This window comes from Mustelus asterias, chromosome 16 (assembly GCF_964213995.1).
Source record: "Mustelus asterias chromosome 16, sMusAst1.hap1.1, whole genome shotgun sequence".
NCBI classification, from domain to species: Eukaryota; Metazoa; Chordata; class Chondrichthyes; order Carcharhiniformes; family Triakidae; genus Mustelus; species Mustelus asterias.
In genome coordinates, this window is record NC_135816.1 from 63941855 (window position 1) to 63960957 (window position 19103).

Consider the following 19103-nt stretch of genomic DNA (forward strand, 5'->3'; position numbering starts at 1 on the left):
TTTAAAGGAGAGAAGGTCAAAAGAAGATTTGATTAAAATGTTCAAAAATCATGAGGAGCCTGAAGGGAGTAGATGGTGAGAAACTGTCCCCTTTCGTGGAGAGGTTGAGAACCAGGCAAAGGAACTAAAGACGACATGAGAAAACATTCTTCTTATGCAGCAAGTGGTCGGATCTTGAATACAGTTCCTGAGAAGATTCAATTGTAACTTTCAAAGGGGAACTCGCACTAAGATTTAAAAATTGCAGGATTACAGAGAAAATGATGGTAAACTGGGACTAGCTGAAACACCTTTACAAAGAGCTGACAGGAACTCAACAAACTAAATCATCTTCTATGCTGTAACAATTCTCTGAATGGCAGAATGGGCTCAAGGGTCAATTTCTGCTCCCATTTCTTACATTCTTCGTCAATCTATAATTAATGCAGACAAAACAAATGGACTTGTTTGCAAGAACATCTGCATGTAACCCACAGTATTATTAACTTGCTCGTAATCCACGAATTTTGCAGAATTATCAATGAAACATTGTTGCTTACATCAAAGTTGGGTGTTTCACTGCGGTTTGTAAAAGACTGATGTGATTCGAAAGCTCGTATAGTGGAGTGCATCTGATCCTGTGGGGCTTGGAAGGTGTTTGGAATCACCAAAGCAGATTGAGGACTTTCATTTTGGGACTCAGATGATGTATTCTGCAGCTTGTGTTTGGATACTGAATTAACAGCAAAGTTTTCTTTTGTCCCATGGTCAGATACGGCAGTCTCTAAATAAACTTGCATGTTTGCGTTTGTAGAATCTTGGACTAGGTTTGAAGGCTCCAAGACTGGTACTTCAGGGGTTCTGCCTGAATCAGTAGTTGCTAAACTCTTCTTGCTCGAAGGGTTCAGAGATTCTGTATTGGAAAATGACACTCCACTTGGTCTAGGGGCAGCAGCACTAATTGGCACGAAAGGCTTCCCATGTATTGGTTCATCCTGGACAACTAAGGTCCTACCATTCTCTTTGGTATAGGTGGCGTAGCGTAAGCCTGCTTGTGGCTGAGGTACAAAACGGGATCTATCAGAAGCACTGTCAGCATTTCCCCAGGCTAAATCCTCAATTCTCTTGGAGTCGTAGCTTCCTTGCTCCACATCAGGATTCTCATTCTTTGGCAGATTACGACCATTGCCTCCAGCAGCCAACATACACACACTGCTGCTGTCGGGCTCCATTTCTTCTGCATCCTTCACTTTTTTTTGTGCAGGTTCATTCTCTCCATCAAAGGTGTTCTTTCTTCTACGACTATCTTTACTTTTATCTGTAAAGAATAAACCAATTTAGTCCATACAGCTAGATAATGTCTCTACTTCAATCAAAGCATACATTTTCTTATCTCTTCAGAACAAACTAGATTTAATAGTATTTAATGAAACATTACTACAGAAGTCACAGGGTTCTTTAGATCAGGGTTCTCAAGCTGTGGTGCGCGTGAAGATTTAAACAGTACCTTCAAAATTAGGTTCAGAGTCAAAAATGGCAACCAATTATGTCATGTGCCTATTGTACCACAGCAGGAAATCACATCTCGAGTTGCTTTTATATTGGCGCCATGCAAAAGAAATCCACCTTTGCTCATCAGCACTTTTTGGGAATAATTAATCAGGGATAGAAACAATGGTACAGATGCCAGATTTAAGCTCAGGAGTTGACGAAGCCCAGTCCAGCATAATTGACAGTGATTTGAAATGCCCCAAGGTGAAGAGTGATGGCTGTGAGCTGAGCTGAGGCAGAACAGCCCCATGGGCACGGGCTTCCAACAGGGCAGCTTAAGACCACAGCAGCTTAAGACCACAGCACATACTGGCAGGGCTCATTACATCAGTTCAGATGCATCCATTCCTGGACAGGCTATGAACCCAGGTGCATTACCCATGGGAACCACATGGGGTGTACTTCCACTCCAAGCAAGCTCCAAAAATAGGGGAAGATTGATAAATCAAAGAAAGCTGACATTGACGACAATAAGTTGGGTCAATTCCTTGGCGAGCCATCAGAAAAAAAACAGCCTCCCACCAATAGCAACAGAAGGCTCAGCAGGACTGCGCCAGTGTATGTTTTGGGAGTGGAAGACTATAAAATGTAGGAGAGAAGTAGGCCATTTGTCCCATCACGTTTGCTCCACCATTCAATGAGATCATGACTGATCTGATATGATAATCATTGTCTCCACTTTCCTGCCTTCTTCCCATAACCCTTGATTTCCTTACTGATAAGAATCTGTCTATCTCAGCCATGAAAATACTTAATGACCCAGTCTCCACTGTCCTTTGCGACAAGGAATTCAACAGATTCACTACCCTCAAAAGGAATTCCTCCACATCCCTGTCTTAAATGGGGCGACCCCTTACTCCGCGATTATGCCCTCTGGTCCGAGACACTTCCAGAAGGAGAAACAACCTCTCAGCATCAACCCTGTCAAGCTCCCCCCTGAGAATCCTATACGTCTCAATAAGGTCACCTCTCAATCTTCTAAGTAGAAGCCCAAGCTACTCAACCTCCATAGAATTCCCACTGTGCAGGTGGCCATTTAGCCCATCAAGTCTGCACCAACTCTCCAAAAGAGCATCTTACCCAGGCCCACTTCCCTACCCTATGGAGGTTTGATACCTTACCTTCTACCATTTATTCTAAACTGGTGGACTCCCCAGCTGCATGTTGAGATGCAATCGGAGTAACTAATGGGAATGGAGCTGCTCCTGGTGAAGTCTCACTCACCCAGCTGCTCTGGCCTTTGACACAATGTGCTGTTTTATTTTGCTTCCTGAAGTTAAAAACTCACTCCACCCTGCATTTTCCTGCTCTGTTCTCCCTGAGAATGGATGAAAATGGGATCTACTGACTTACTTCACAGGGAACAACTTAAAAGTACTTTGCAAGTTAGTAATTCTCTAATAAGGTGATTGCAGCCAGTTTGTATCTGAAGTCAACAGTCCAGATGAACAGTGACTATGACATGTGCATGCGCTTGTCAAAGAACCTCCATGTCCTCGCATAATTCTTGCTCAGCACCAACAACTGATTTCACATTAAATAAATAAACCAAAAATAATAAGACAGTGAATTGTATAACTAGTTTTTATACAAGAAAAGATACTTGTGCGTGAAGATCTGTGGAATTTATAAGAACATGTGGTAGATGAGGTGGCAAAGTGGTGCTCAGAAGCAAAAAATTAAGAACCCCTTTTCCTGATTATTGCAAGAATACAATGATTGTGATTTGAAGGAGCAGTTTTAGTCAATGGTTAATATGTTGAGTCTGTAGGACAGCACTTTCCACACTGCGGATCGCAGCTCTGCTGAAATTTGGCATTGTGAGCCCCTTTAAATCCACATTCTTTTCTACTGGTAGATGTGACCCGATAGACAGTTCTTTGAGACCCAATTGCTGATGCAAATAAAGCCTGTGAATGGGCAGATTGGTCTCCTTTGTAGAAACTCTGCCTTTTGTCAACATCCTCAATGTTTAACCTCACCCCACCCAGCAACTTAAGCTTTCCCTTCCCAACCAATGAAACTCCTCCCACCACACCCAGCAACTGAAGCTCCCCCCTGCCCTTGCATCCAAGTCCTCTCCCTCCTCCCCAGCCTCCCCCTCCATCACAAACCCACTCAACAGCTCTCATGCTTCCCAGATTTTCACTTGGGTTTGCACATATTCTGAGGCATTAGTAATGATCACATTGGGAAAACGTTTGGGAAACAACGCTGTAGGTTTTCAAACCAGGACTTCTGGATCCTATACTGAAACTTTAGGCATCTGCAAGGTCGTCACAGTCCTCTATTTCTTGACTTTTAGCACATTTATGCTGTTATCTAGCAATAGAAACAATTTCTGCAATGACAGCATAGTTTTCCTTTGGGGAGATTGCAGTTATTTTCTGAAATTTAGGATGGGAGATCCTGGGCATGTGTCAGTATTTGCTGGCAGCCCCGACACAGCTAAATTTAATAACCATAGTCCAAGGAGTATTTGCTTAGTTGTCAATGCAAGCCTTGGACAAATTCCCTCTCTCCTATCCAGGAAACAGTTCCATTAACTCATAACTATACTGTACTCCTTATTTCTAATACAAGCTCTTGCCTTACCCTTGTCATCATTTTCTTTAGTTGGACTGTAAGGTGGACTGGTCTCAGCTCCCTTCTTACGTCTGCTTCTGGAGTTTTGAGATACTTGTTTTTGAGCAACCTGCGAAATTGAAAAGACTAACAATAAGATTATGCTGCTGCCTTTTCCTCAAACTCCATCAATTAACAGGAGGTACATTTCATAGACTCCCCCAACATACAGAAGGAGAAACACGCCACCAGGGTAGCACAGTGGCTAGCACTGTTGTCTCACAACGCCAGGGACCCTGGTCCAATTCAACCTCAGGTCACTGTCAGTATCAAGCTTGCGCATTCTCCCTGTGCCTTCGTTGGTTTCCTCCGGTTTCCACTCTCAGTCCAAAGATGTGTGGGTTAGGTTGATCAGCCATGCAAAATTGCCTTTTAGTGTCAGGGGACCAGCACCGTAAATGCGTGGGGTTATGGGGATAGGGCCTGGGTGGGATTGTTATCGGTGAAGGCTCGATGGGTCGAATTACCTCCCCCTGCACTGCGGAGATTCTAGGAGTACAAAATGGTCTAGCAACCTAACATAGAACATGTTAAACACACTCAGAGAATGCAGAATTTGGCTGTCAAACCAAAACCTGATACTTTTACTAGAAATAACATTCTGCCTTTAAATAAGGCTATTTGAAACTTATTTCCAGTTTGATCACATCAGTAAATATCAAACAATCATAGCTATTACTGTATGGCCAAAAGAGTGCATAATAGCTTAAAAGTACATACCATCACAGCACCAATATATAGCAACAATATAATATAGTTTATCTCCCATGCTACCCAAGCAGAGCTTAAAATACCATTCTGAGCTGGGGACTCAAAGGCCTTACTCAGTACAAGAGGAAGGAAAGTTTCAATATTGCCCCACTATGAATTGAAGCAGCAGCAGAAGCAGAGCAATCTGAACAAGGCCCTGATGGCTTGCATCCTAAGATCCGAAAAGAAGTAGCTATAGAGATAGTGAATGCACTGTTGCAATTTTCCATAAGTCCTTGGATTCTGAGAAGTACCTGAGGATTGGAAAACTGCCAATGTGACACCTGTATTTAAAAAGGGAGGGAGGGAGGCAAAAAACAGGCAACTATAAACCAATTAGCCTAATATCTATTGTTCGAAAAATGTTGGAACCAATTATTAAGGAAGCAATTGCGGAATATCTGAAAAATCATCATCTAATCGGGCAGAGTTAATATAGCTTCATGAAAGGGAAATCATGTCCAGTTTATTAGAGGTTTTTTTGAGGAATTCTTAACCAGAATGGATAAAGGGGAACAAGTAGATGCGTTGCATTTGGACTTACAGAAGGCATTTGACAAGGTACCACACAAAAGGTTAAGTCATAGGAAAAGAGCCTATGTTGATGGAGGTAGTTGGCATGGATAGAAAATTGGCGAGTGAGGGCAAGGTGTTCATTTTCAGGTTGGCGACCTGTAACCAGTGGGGTTTAGGTTGGTGTCCTGTAACCAGTGGGGTTCCACAGGGATCAGCGCTGGGACTGCAACTGTTTATAATATATATTAATGACTTGAAGGATTATTTAATGGAGAAAAATTGCAGAAAAGTGCAACACAAAGGGACTTGGGGGTACTTGTGCACAAAACAGAAAACTAGCACACAAGTAGGTAATCAGGAAGGCTATTATTTCAAGAGGGTTGGAGTGTAAAAGTAGGGAGGTCTTGCTGCAACTGTCCAAGGTACTGGTGAGACCAGACCTGGAGTACTGAGAGCAGTTTGGAAGGCAAGATATTTGTTTCATTGGAGGCAGTTCAGAGAAGGTTCACTCGGATGATCCCTGGTATGGAGGGATTGTCTTACATGGAAAGGTTAAACAGGTTGGAATTTAGAAGGATGAAAGGTGATCTCATTGAAACATATCGGATTCTTAAGGGGCTTGACAGGGTAAATGCTGAGAGGATATTACCCTTAGGACCAGAGGACATAGTCTCAGTGTAAAGGGGTGCCAAATTAAGACTCAGAGGGTTGAGAGTCTTTGGAATACCTTGCCACAGATAGCTGTGGGGGCAGATCATTGTGTATATTTAAGACTGAGATAGCTTTTTTATCAGTAAGGAAGTCAAGGATTACAGGGAAAGGGCATGAAAGTGGATATGAGGCCTGTCGGATCAGCCATGATCTTAATGAATGGCAGAACAGGCTTGAGGGGCTGAATAGTCCACCCCATTCCTATTTCATATGTTCTTACGTGGGTAGAGACCAATAATAGAAAACAGTGATTGGAAAACCCTTCAAAAGATTACAGTAAGAACTTATCTCACTCACCATTGCTGCATTGCTTTCATTTGGTTCAATGTTTTTCGATAGAATCCCAACTTCTCCTTTCAGTAATTGAAGTACTTCATCCACAAGTGTGATATAAATCCGCACAGGATCAACAGTCTTTGCCTGCTGTTCCTATTATGAAAGGCAAGAAAACAACAGAAACATACCTACATGTCCTTAAATATATGAGATATCTACTGCCCAGGGTTGACAATAACCTGAAGACCAGGCCACTGCCAAATTAGATGTGATCCCCATTTTAACTGAGTCAGTGAATTCAATATAATGTGATCACAGTTTCAAGCATCAAAAATTGTCAGAATATCTTTGAAAGTTTTTTAAATTTTATTTATTAGTCTCACAAGCAGGCTTACATTAACACTGAAATTAAGTCATTGTGAAAATCCCCTTTTTTTGGTGGGGTATGGAGAGAAATTAAATGGTATTCTTGTGGAATTTTTTTAAATTTCAAAAATGTGTTTTTCAACTCTTTTTGGTAATCGTCAAATGCAAAAAAGGATCTGCATCAAAAGTTGAAAAAGACAATGTCAAATGCAAATACTTATTGGCCAGTAAAAATAGGTTGAAAGTTGAAAAGCTCGTCTTTCTAGATGATATGCTAAACTATCTTTCCTCAAATGTGTTTTCTTCTGATCTTTCACAATTGGGGGTTTTTCTTCACTAATACCAGCAGTTCTCCCCATATCTGAGCCCTGTCACATCATTTAGTCCAGTAGCTTGCTGCTGTACAGTTGTCTTCTTCTGGATTCAAAATATCTCCACAAAAGCCTCGTAACCCACAGAACTATGGTGCTTCCATCATACATAATTATTCTATTAGGGCTTCCCCTATTTCTGAGTGTAGTATGCTCCTTGGTTCAATGTCAACATCAGTTTACATTTTACATCAGTCTTCCTCACCATCATACTGTCTTCAAAATCCAACATCCACAAAATCCTAGGCAAGGAGAATGTGGATAAAGACTTCTCTAGTGCTACCGTAAACAACATTACTCACCCTCCACTACACCCGTCAGGGTAAACATCAAATGCCCACAAGATCTAACCAAGAGCACAGACTGGCTTTCATAGAACATAACAGCGCAGTACAGGCCCTTCGGCCCTCGATGTTGCGCCGACCAGTGGAACCAATCTAAAGCCCCTCTAATCTACACTATTCCAATATCATCTATATGGGGGGTTATCCGATAACTATTTGAATGCTCTTAATGCTCTTAAGCAAAAGGGAAATTATTCAAGTCCTAGACAACCCTGAAACACAGATTTTCACTTCTGGTGGAACATGTGAAATGGGAAAGCAAACTATAATGTATGTTTAAAGTTAGCATCATATTGTACCTGTTCTGTGGTAACCACCATGGTACCCGTAGCAGGGTCATGATGTGCAACAATCGCAAAGATCCATTCTTCGGAAGAGTCTGGTTGATAGATCTTTACTCTATGTCCCTGCAAACTGTAAGGACCTAAAAGACATAATGGAGCCGTAAAATGAAAGCAACCAGTTCATGAAAAATTTAACCAGCAATCCAACTCAGAGTACACACAGAAAGTTACAATAGAGCAATCAATGTACCCTTCAAAATTCAGTTTTTGTGCATTGTCATACTTGGAACAATGAACAAAAATTACAACAACTGGTGACTATCAAAAACATGCTGTTGGATCCTGTTATGTATTATATGTTTTGTCTGGCTTGCTGTACTTTATAAGCCGTAGCATTGTGGGATTTCAGGATCCATGTTTTCTCATTAGTTTGACTGACATAACAATAAAGAACAGTTGCAATGTTAATGACCTCCTGTTGACTGTTTGGGAACTGGCTGATATTGAAAGGTATCAGGACCAAAAACAAAACTGGCGACGAGGGCGAAATCCAAGTTCTTGAGATGATCCTCATCAGTCTTGCCTGCTACCATGATGTTATCAAGTTGGCACTAAACTCCAGGAAGAAATGTTGAAGAAATGTCCCTTTCACCATTAGATAAAATTTCAAATTCAGCTCTAAGTTATCAGTCTTCAATAAACATTACTCTATAAACGCACAAGGTCTGCTGCAACCCACATCGGCAGAGAAGACCTCATGAGCACCTGAATTGTAGTTAGGCTGAACCCACTTTTTTTTTGAGACAATCTACCTTTTTTCCTGTTTTGTCAAACCAACATTTCCAATCAGAGGAAGGAATATGTTATGCATTGTATGTTTTGTCTGGCTTGTTGCATTTCGTGGATGGTAGTGTGCTTAATGCTCCCTCCACTCACATTGTCTGTATCTTTAAGACTTGATTAGCTGTAAAGATTCGCATTCTAATCAGTATTCTGTAACTTGATTTTGTGTCTCTGTGTGCCCTGTTTGAGAGCAGATATCCACTCCATCTGATGAAGGAGCAGCGCTCCGAAAGCTAATGGCATTTGCTACCAAATAAACCTGTTGGACTTTAACCTGGTGTTGTTAAAAATCTTACTGTTGTTGCATTTTGCCAGTGCATTGTGGGATCGCAGGATCCACATTTTCTCATTAGTTCAACTGAGACAGCAAAAAAGAATAGTTGCAACGTTAATCGCTTCCTGTGACTATTTACGTATGGATTGATCTTGAAAGGTACCAGGACCAAAAACACACCAGATCCCATTCTGACAAAAAACCCTTTTCAAGGAAACAAGCTCCAATATCCACTGATGGGGATTAGGAACTTGATGAGATTTTGTGTGTTCGGTACTAATGCGACTTATCTAAATGCAGAAACTGCCCTGATGACGAGGGAACACACATCCATTATCCTTCCTCACAGAATCTAGCTATGAGATACTGTAGAATTACAGCTCTTCAATCGATTCTTCTAAATGTCACACTATGGTTCGACATTCACTTGTTAAAAAATTCCTTCCATCCATCTTTTATCCTCATATCCAAAGTGGTTTGAACCGTTTTCTATCTTCAAAGTGCGATATAATAGAAGTTGTTTTATGTAATAGATCTAATTGATGAGCAAAACATTCACTAAAAATAATAGGAGAAATGAAAATTTGCCATTTAACATTCTATGTGTATAAGCAGAATGAAAACATGGCAAAAACCTGTGGTTTCCAGTGGAAAAAAAAATCACCGACATGACCCACATAACTCAATGCTTCAGGGATATCCAATGGGCACTATCTTATAGTTTGAGAGAAATCCACCAACATCTGGCTTCTAACTTGTTAATTTTCGCTAGTCTTTTCCCTTCTGCAAGTCTGTTTTCACATCTTAATATTTAATTGCTTTTATTTTCCTAATGATTCTTCAATGGGTCATGACTTGGCGCCATCGCGCTGTTGAAAATTCCCCACCTTCAGTTGAGTTTTCTTAGTACACAATTTTGTAGAATCCAAGCAACCAAAACAAAGAGGACAAATAAATGGAAAATTCATCTTCTTTTGGGTCAAAACCTCCAATTAGTTCCAGCTTTAGGAAAACTGTTGTCAACTTCCGTTTCATTCTTCTGTAATCCAGATCAAGTATATAGTTGTAACCTGATGCAATAATTGCCGGAAGGCTACATTTGTGGATTGGGGAAGTGGAGGTATAGGATTAATTAGGAGGACAAAAGAGCAGTGGTTGCACTTGCAGGGATTTTGTTAACTACGTTCAGATCACTTAGATAACACCTCCAATCACCATAAACCACACATCTCCCAACTTTTAATTTTATGAGTTCAATGCAGCGAAATAGATCAGAAATAGCAATGCGACAGAGGCAAGAAACCTTCATAGGTTAAACGCAACGTAGGAAAAGTTTTAAAAGTCCATAAGTCCACAGCAGCTAACAGAAACAGTTGTAATGACTTTAAAATTATCAGCATTACTCTGTGAAACTGACAGCAACCCTAGCGAGTCTGCACACCTGCAGTTCAATGCAGAAGTCCAAAGTTGCTGTCAGTGATTCCTCACTCTTCCACAGGGTGTGCTAAAGTATCACACATGGAAATCAATTAGAATCAATGAATTGACGCAAACATGCACATTTTATGTCATCATTCTCATTACAAAACCCTGGGAAAAGTTACACCCTGTTGAGTGAAGGTAATCTGAAGCATATCGGAGATTTTTTAGGTGCTTAGAGGAAGAATCATGGTGTATGGATGAAATGGAAGAACCTAGAGCCTAATAACTGAGCAACCCAACTACCATTTATTAATATGGGTGAGAGGGGGATTGTGTTTACATAAGGATGTTCTTTTCGTGAGACATTTCATGTCAATTTTCCTCTCCTGATATTTAAAACGAATGACATTTGCATTGGAAATGAACCAGTGGCAAGTTATTGAAATTAAAATCATATTGCACCATTCCACAATCAGTACTGGCTTGCGAAACGTATCATTCCATACATAGCTTCAACAAACATTCAATTCTGGAGAATCCTTGATTTATTTTAAAAATAGAACAATTTATAATTTAATATGCAACAATACTGTTTCGATCTACAATACCTCTGAGAATTTCTTGAATTTTCTTTTCTCTGATCCAAGATTTCATTGATTCCTGAAGTTTTTGATTATCCTGGACAATGGGATTCTGACTGTCAGGATCCTCCTGAAGAGAAGTGGAAAAATGGAAAAAAAAATCAAAATTGATTAAACATCAGTATTCCGTCAATTCACACTACGGTTTAAAACATCATGTAGGCAGGTTTAGATTGTTAATGAGGTTTTTAAAGACACCATGTAACCCAGAGAGCTGTTGTTGTCCACTTATTAACAGCATGACTTTAACAATACTTCTTGCACTTCTGTAACCTTTCCAGATTCCACTGGTTCTACCTATTGCCACATTTGGTTTGAATCATTGGGATGTATTTTATGGATTCTTTGGGAATGGATTCAGAAGGAGGAAGGCCAACAAAATGACATTGGGTACTCCCCATGATATCCTATGCTATTTTGTCAACCACAGGAAAGGTGACACATGGCGTGCTCATTTGGAGTCCAATGTGCCATTTAAGTCACCAAATGTCTCCCCCCACCCACCTCCCCAAAATCATCACCACCAATGGTATGTAACCCTCCACCATGAGAAACTGGCAGGGCCTTCCTGTATGCTGTTGGGTGGAGGGAGGTTTGGGGCGGGGGGGTTGTTTCCCTCTTTAGGCATTCTGCAGCCTACAAAGGGACTCCTGGCAGCATCAGTACTGCTTGCCCACAACAATCCCCTTCCCTCACTGCGGCCATTGACTTGACCTAGTGTCCCCTGATTCCACTTACCAGTTCTGAGGGTGTGCATCCATCAAGATGCAGCCCCAGCAGGGGCTACTGCTCCTGCTGGCAATGCAGAGTCTGAGTTTCTGGCCCTCTGATTGAATAACAAACAGGTGGAAGCGGGCAATCCAGTGGGAGCCACTTGGTCAGCCAAAGAGGGAACACCCACCCTTCCTTTTCCAGCCTTGGTGAAATACCAGCCATCATTTTAGTGAAAAAGCATTCAAAGAAAGGTCTGATCAGTTTTGCTAACCATCTGCACCGGGACTAAAAGTGAAATTACTGGGAAGAGAAGATGTCAGTCAACATCTACAGAAAGAAGCTGAGCCCTTCCTCAGAATTGTAAAATTAAACAGGTACAAAGATGCTAATAGGACCTACAGAAAAAGGGGATGGGGAGCAAAAAGTAAAAAAAAAACCCCAGAAGACATTATATGAAGAAATTAAAGAAACAAAAATGTCACCATAAAATCATAAACAGCACAGGAGGTCACCCAGGCCATCATGCCTGTGATTGTTCTTGGAAAGAGCTCTCCAATTAGTGTCAGTTCCCTGATTGCCAACCCTTCTGCCACTGGAAACTTAATTTCTCCTCATCTAATCTGTAAAAATCCTTCATGATTGTGAACACGTATTAAATCTCCCCGTGACCTTCTCTGCTCCAAAGAGAACAATTGCTGCTTCTCTAGTCTCTCCATTCTAGTAAATCTCCTCTGCACCAACACCAAAGCTTTGAAATCCTTCTTAAGACAAGGTGCCCAAAATTGGGCAAAATATCACAGATGGTAGCCGAACCATTGTTTAATAAATATTTTAACATAACTGCCTTGCTTTTGAACGTTAAGTCTTTATTTATGAAGTCAAAGGTCCCATGTGCCTTATTAACATCCTTTTCAATTTGTCTTGACACCTTCAAAGGTTTGTGCACGAAGGCTTCCAAATCTCTGTTCCTCCATCTCCTTGAAAATTATATCAATTGGCATAACACACCAAGGGAAAGGACCATAAATGGGTGAGAATCAAAACACAATTCCCTATCACTAATTATGAACTTCATCATTAAATCTGCTTACAAAAGTGCACTGTTGATATCTGCAGCAGAACCTCCACTTTGTCAAAGTCAAATGCCAATCTCCAATGACTCCTTCCATTCCCATGACGCACTACTGAATACTAAACCATTACTGCCCAATTGCTAATAACATGTCCTTCAGATTTCACCAGATCCAGCCTCAGCTTCCCCACCCTGCTTGGGCAGTCTTTTAACTCCTCTGCAAGATATACAAACAAGGCTATTCTGGTATACTAATTGCTTCAGCCTAACTATTCTGTCTTATCTGAAGCAAATTCTTCCCCATCTCTGTATCTATATCTGTGACTTCTATAACCCTTTAAAGTTCAGGCTATTTCAAGTTCTCCAGCTCTAAAAATCTCTTCACTCTGAAACATAATCCACTATCTATACACTTCCAACTCTCCCCAAAACATACTCTGGGCCCTCAGAATGCCCCATCAAAAAGATTTTCAGCCGATCACCAATTCGTATCACTATTCACTGACTGCTTAACTTATACTTGAATCTTCAATGACTTCTCTTTTAGTCCCACTAACTTGCTCCAGGTAAATGATGTAACTTTGGGAGCCCATGCAGATCTCAGGTATGCATTTTTTTGTAGCTAATGTTAAACACTCTGATTCAATGTTACATAGATTCCTTTCCAGATCTATTCTGTCATCACATTGATAATTGTGTTGGTGCTATTTCCTTCTTCTGTTCTGATTCAAAATACTTGGCTTGCCATGCTTCCAATTTCCAATCACTTGTTCTTCTCATTTTGGAGCTTTCACTCTGGCAACGGGCTTACTTCCTCCCTGCTTTATAAAGACTATTTCTTTTTCAGCTTCACTTTGGACTATTTTGACAATCCTGGTTTCAAAACCATAGTTCCAAATTATCCTTTGCATTCAGTGAAGATTTCCATTCCTCTCCAAATTTACTCAGACCAACCGGAATCGCTGTTCACCGCCTCCCCCTTCACTAATCCAGTCATCAGCTTCCCACCTACCAGTATTCACCAGACCATTTAGCCACATGATCTAGTGACAAAATATATTTCCTCCTTCCTTTCCCACAATATTCTGCTTCACTCTTCCACTCTCCCAACTTCCAGATGTCCTCCCCACCTAATCGCAAGAGATGCAACATCGATTCATTCACTGTCTCTCATATCATTATCTAAAATCTCAAACAAACATTTTGTATGGGATAGCAATTTCAGTGCATTTCCTCCAGTCTAGTTGCTTTTATTGCTGTTTGCGGTGCAAACTCCTTTACATTGTCAGGCAGTGAGATTCTAAGATCCCTACTGCTTATCAGCTTTATGCCAACCCACCCAATCCCACCATTCCCATGCCACTGTGACCACTTGACCATTAGTCTCTACCACTGTGCCAATCAAACTCAATGCAAACTGCTAGAACGATTTTTCAGCATCCTGCAGCCTTGTGGAATGAATATTAACTTCAGACTTGAACTATATCTTTTATTTTCCCAACAGCAAGAGATGCTGGTGATTTCTGTCAGCACCGGGGAGGAGAAGGGGCAACCGTTTAACCTTTGGCATGTTGGCACTCTGTCAGAACATTGATGGGGTTGGCTTATACCATTTCTTTCTCGGTTCGGAATTGATGGCTATAGTGTATGCTGCCAGCAATATTTGTTGTAGTGTTAGGCCCGATTGGCAAGTTGCGTTTACAATTTGTCCTTCCTATTTGTCCCTTCCCCATAGTTGTGCCTCCCATTGCCTTAGTTTTTCACATGTACTTTGTTTTGTTAAGATTTTAATTTCTTTGATACTTTCCATTTCCCAACAGATGATTTGCTACATCATCTAATATACCAAAACTTTTCTCTACCTTTCCGATCTGCTCTCTTCTTCCTCCCCCAATAGCGTGAAAATTTCCGTTTTTTTCATTTTCAATTCTCAAGGACAAACACAAAACAATAAATGCAATTTCCTTCCACAAATGCTGACTAACCTGCTGCATTTCCAGCATATTGTTTGTTTCAGATTTGGTCTTTTTTCTCCTTGACTGGGGATTGGAATGGCATTTGTACAAGGTTTGCAACAGGTTAATAGTCCAATATTGTTTTCAATATTAAGAGATCTGTGCTTGCAAAGGTACATTGCAGAAGAGAACAGCAATTGTGCACAAATGAACTTCTGCATCTAAAAAGGGTGGGCCCATGTGTGAATTAATAAAATGTTTAGTTACAATGACTGCAACCTTTGCACTCCAACTGGGTTTCCAACGTTTGCAAGGAAAAACACTCTGCACAACCTTTGTTGATTCTTCAAACAAAGGGGGAGCCTTATACTCCTCCATTCCCAAGAATTCAAACACTTCTATCTCAACAGCCTTGTAGTCAGCAAGATGCAAATATGGAAGTCAAGACTCTCTCCCCTCCTCCACTCAGTGGTAATAGGACAAACCAGAACAGGTTGCTGAATAAAAGATTTTCCGTGTACAGCATATTATTAAATGTGAAAAGACAAAAGCCAGTCTTGTGATAGTGCAGTTTAAATAATCACAGAGATCTCTCAAAATAAGCAGATACGTCAATTACACCGAAGTAAATCTTCAGAATTGCATTTTAAAATACAGATCATTATGCTCCTCAAGCCGATTACATAGACATGCAGGTGACTAGACAAGTTCAAATTTAAAACCCACATTCCCAAGGGGAGGCATGGTGGCACAGTGGTTAGCACTGCCTCCTCACACCGTCAGGGACCTAGGTTGGAGTCTGGCCTTGGGTGGCTGTCTATGTGGAGTTTGCACATTCTCCCAGTGTCAGCGTTGGTTTCCTCCCACAGTTCAAAGATGTGCAAGTTAGGTGGATTGGCCACACTAAATTGCTCCTTTATGCCCAAAGATGTGTAGGTTAAATGGATTAACCATGGTAACTGTGTGGGGTTACAAGCATGGGGTGGGGAAGGGGGCCTGGGTAAGATACTCTGTCAGAGGGTCGGTGCAGATTGATTGGTCAAATGGCCTCCTTCTGCACTGTAGTGATTCTATGATTCCAATGTGTAGTATAATAATCATGAGCACAGGTAAAGAGGAGCCAACAAAACCCATACTGGTTGAAGGTTCTCATTCAGTTTTACAGCCAATTCCTACACAACTCAATTTTCAAATATTTAGAATAAGTTTAAATTCCAAAACTACGGTCTATGAATTCAAGGTATTGGATTGTTGAAACTTAGCGAGAAAACTATTCAGAGCTGTGGCACTCTTACAACAATTATTGGAAAGCAAATTCTTGAACTGACAGATGACTTTTCCAGAACAAGAGACTGCATTGATTTAAGGTTATGATAACACTGCAGAATTGGAAAAAAGCTACATGCAGCAATAATATTAAATGAGACAAAAGTAAATTACCTTAAATAGTCGAAGGGCAGCACCATCAGCAGAAAAGTCTGTTACCCGGTCACCAAAAAACTCAACTGGAACGATGGAACCCAACCCAATTTTATCTACCAGTGCTTTATAAGTCTGCAAATACAAAGCAAAAAATAAACTAATTACATATCACACCACAAAAAAGGGCACGATATAGACTATACAGTGATCTAACGAATGAATAAACTCAAGTTTTGAAATAGATTTTCATTTAATTCCAGAGTTTACAAACAGATTCCAAGAGCACAGTAGAAATGAACACATATGTACTTAGTTACTGGGGGGAGATCTGACAGATTAGCCACTCATGCAAACAATAATCACAGTAACACCAGTGGCCATTGCAATTAAAATCCAGACCAAATAATGAGAAAATATATTCCCAGATAAAGAGCAAGCTCATTCACCAAGCCTCTGGAATTGTTGGCCACTGCCCAAGCACAAAGTAAGGACCCACCAATTACTGTTATCTATTGTCACATTTTAAGGACCAAGATTACAATGGAAGTCATGCTAAATAAACATGCAATCATACTCAGGGACCCATTTTTTGCAAACAAAAGGAATATGTTCAAGTAGTGCACCTTTTTTGGGTGTTTGGAGAACCTATATGTGAACCACAGCAAGGAGTGGAATTTCACATTACCTATTCTATTCAAACATTAGAATGGTCAACATACATATAATTTCCAGAGCCTAGATTATAACTTTAACATATCAAAAAATGTTTACTATTTGCTGACAAAAATCTCATTTGATGCAAACAAATCAGGTCTAGCTTCCATTGAATTAATACACTCAGCATACCCGCTTGAAGTCATAATTTCACTCAGGTTCCAGTGATTTAAACCACAGATGCATTAATTAGGAACAGATCAAGTGGGTTAAGAAGTGCAGTGAACACCTAATACTAGACACTTTACTCTGAATTGCAGAAGAGACAACATTTTTTCTTACCAAGGCAGGCCATTGGCTAGCATTAATCCTTCCTCCCGGTGAGAGGACTGAATCTTTCCTGGGGGCCCACACCAGGGTATGTTCCACAAGGAAAACGAGGATGTCTTCAGCATAAGCTTTCACCCAGGCTTGCTTTTTCCACCGTGAATCATCAAATTCAACATACACCTGCAACACAAAGTAATTAAGAATGATGCTACAATCCAAATTTAATTTGAATCACTTCATTTTTAGATTTATTAGGTTAGGAACACCAATTGCATTAATATTGAACAGAAAAATATATTTACTTTCAAAGAACGTATGTCAAACAAAAAGTGGGGGCCTGGGGATAACGAAGTTTGGAAAGCTAAGACAGGCAGAAATGTAGGAAATAAAGAGTCAACAAAGACAAATTAACATTTTGGGCACAATCCTTTATCAGAATGAACATTTTTGGTGATAGGTCACAGACCCTAAACATTAAGCGTTTCTCTCTCTCCACAGATGCTGTCTGACCTGAACATTTCCAGCATTTTACTTTTGATTTCAGATATCCACCATCTGCAGTATATTGCTTTTGTAAAACATAGTAGGATTGGAAAAAAAGGGAAACCACGTAGGTTTCCTCAATTGCACTTTTCCCTTCTAGTTGACAGAGATTAAATGGTTTCAATGACTTGCTGATCTACTAACTCACCACTCACACTTATTTGAATTTAAATCAATTTTGAGTTATTTTAATTTGAAAAGCATCCCAAGATGCCACACAAAGGTATAGTCAAACAATATTCAAAACAACTTGTTTTGCCGTGTACTTGTAAAAAAAAATGGAAAACCACAACAGGAACACATCTAGAATGTAGATCAGGGATCCATGAGAAGTTTTCAAGGAGTCCGCCAAAAATAAGATCCCTTCTGTGAGGGTCCTCCACCCTTAATCACCTCTTATTGCTGATTGGCAGCAATGCCCTTTCTTTTAACAATGGTAGGACTGAGCAGTGGGAAAACAGCTCAGAGCAACAATACAGTTAAGGATGAGAAGTACAGAAACTATCTTAAGTCACCCGGGTCTTAATGTCAAGGCACACTTGCTCAACCATTCCTCAGAAGATACCTCTTTCATCTCAGGAATCAGTGAGTCTTTTCTACACTGATTCCAATACAAATATATCCTCAGGATGGAGATCAAAACTGTACCCAGTACTCTAGGTATGGTTTCACCAATGCACTGTGTAGTTGTAGCATGACTTTATTTTGTTTACTTCACCCACTTTGCAAAAAACATTCAATTTGCCTTCCTAATTAATTGCTGTACCTGCATGCTACCATTTTTTGATATATGTACAAGTACACCCAGATCCCTCTGTATTACAGCATTCTGCAAATTCTGTTTTTCTATTCTTTCTGCCAGTGGACAACTTCACAGGGACGACAGAGAACTGAAACCCCACATCCTATCCCTTACAGTCTGTAATCAGCATGTTTTTGAAAAGGAAGGTGTGTATATTTCCTAACCCGAGTGTATGGTCAATTTGAATAGATTTCATGGGTTTAAATAAAGAGGGTTATTTACTCTCACACACTCCATGAAAATCATTCACCCAGTATTCATTCACATAAAATACAGCTAAAGAGGTTAGTGCACTTATACAAGTCATTAAAAAATTCACTCCTGAAGGGTAGTCTAGATGGATTCAAATAGTTCATGTCTTACATTAGGATTATTGCAGGATTCCCTCAAATAGATGGATTTTCAGCAGGTCACAGAGTAAGTTGCTTACACTCTTACCAGGCGCTGGTGGACTTGAAAAGAAACAGCCAGGGAGATATTACAGGTCTCCAGATTTTAAAAGGCAAAGATGCGGTTTCCTTTTCAGCTACTGTCTCTGCGGTTGTTGCCCGCAGACTGACTTGGTCTCTGTGTGGTTCTTAGGATTAAAAGATTTGTTACCTGAAGACAGTTTTATCACTATCAGCATTTCTATTGACCGTCGAGAAAGATTGAAGCG

The 19103-nt window shown here is 40.3% G+C and overlaps 1 protein-coding gene across 1 annotated transcript in view; it reads right to left on the reverse strand.

Annotated features, from left to right (window-relative positions):
- LOC144505215 (lysine-specific demethylase 3B-like) overlaps nucleotides 1-19103 on the reverse strand; it is a 115272-nt gene that overhangs the window by 58652 nt on the left and 37517 nt on the right. The window contains exons 2-8 of the mRNA XM_078231200.1: nucleotides 17113-17280; nucleotides 16135-16248; nucleotides 10921-11023; nucleotides 7789-7913; nucleotides 6430-6561; nucleotides 4126-4225; nucleotides 540-1297 (exon numbers count right to left, since the gene is read on the reverse strand). Coding sequence (XP_078087326.1) covers nucleotides 540-1297; nucleotides 4126-4225; nucleotides 6430-6561; nucleotides 7789-7913; nucleotides 10921-11023; nucleotides 16135-16248; nucleotides 17113-17280 — 1500 coding nt within the window. The remainder of the gene's footprint in view (nucleotides 1-539; nucleotides 1298-4125; nucleotides 4226-6429; nucleotides 6562-7788; nucleotides 7914-10920; nucleotides 11024-16134; nucleotides 16249-17112; nucleotides 17281-19103) is intronic.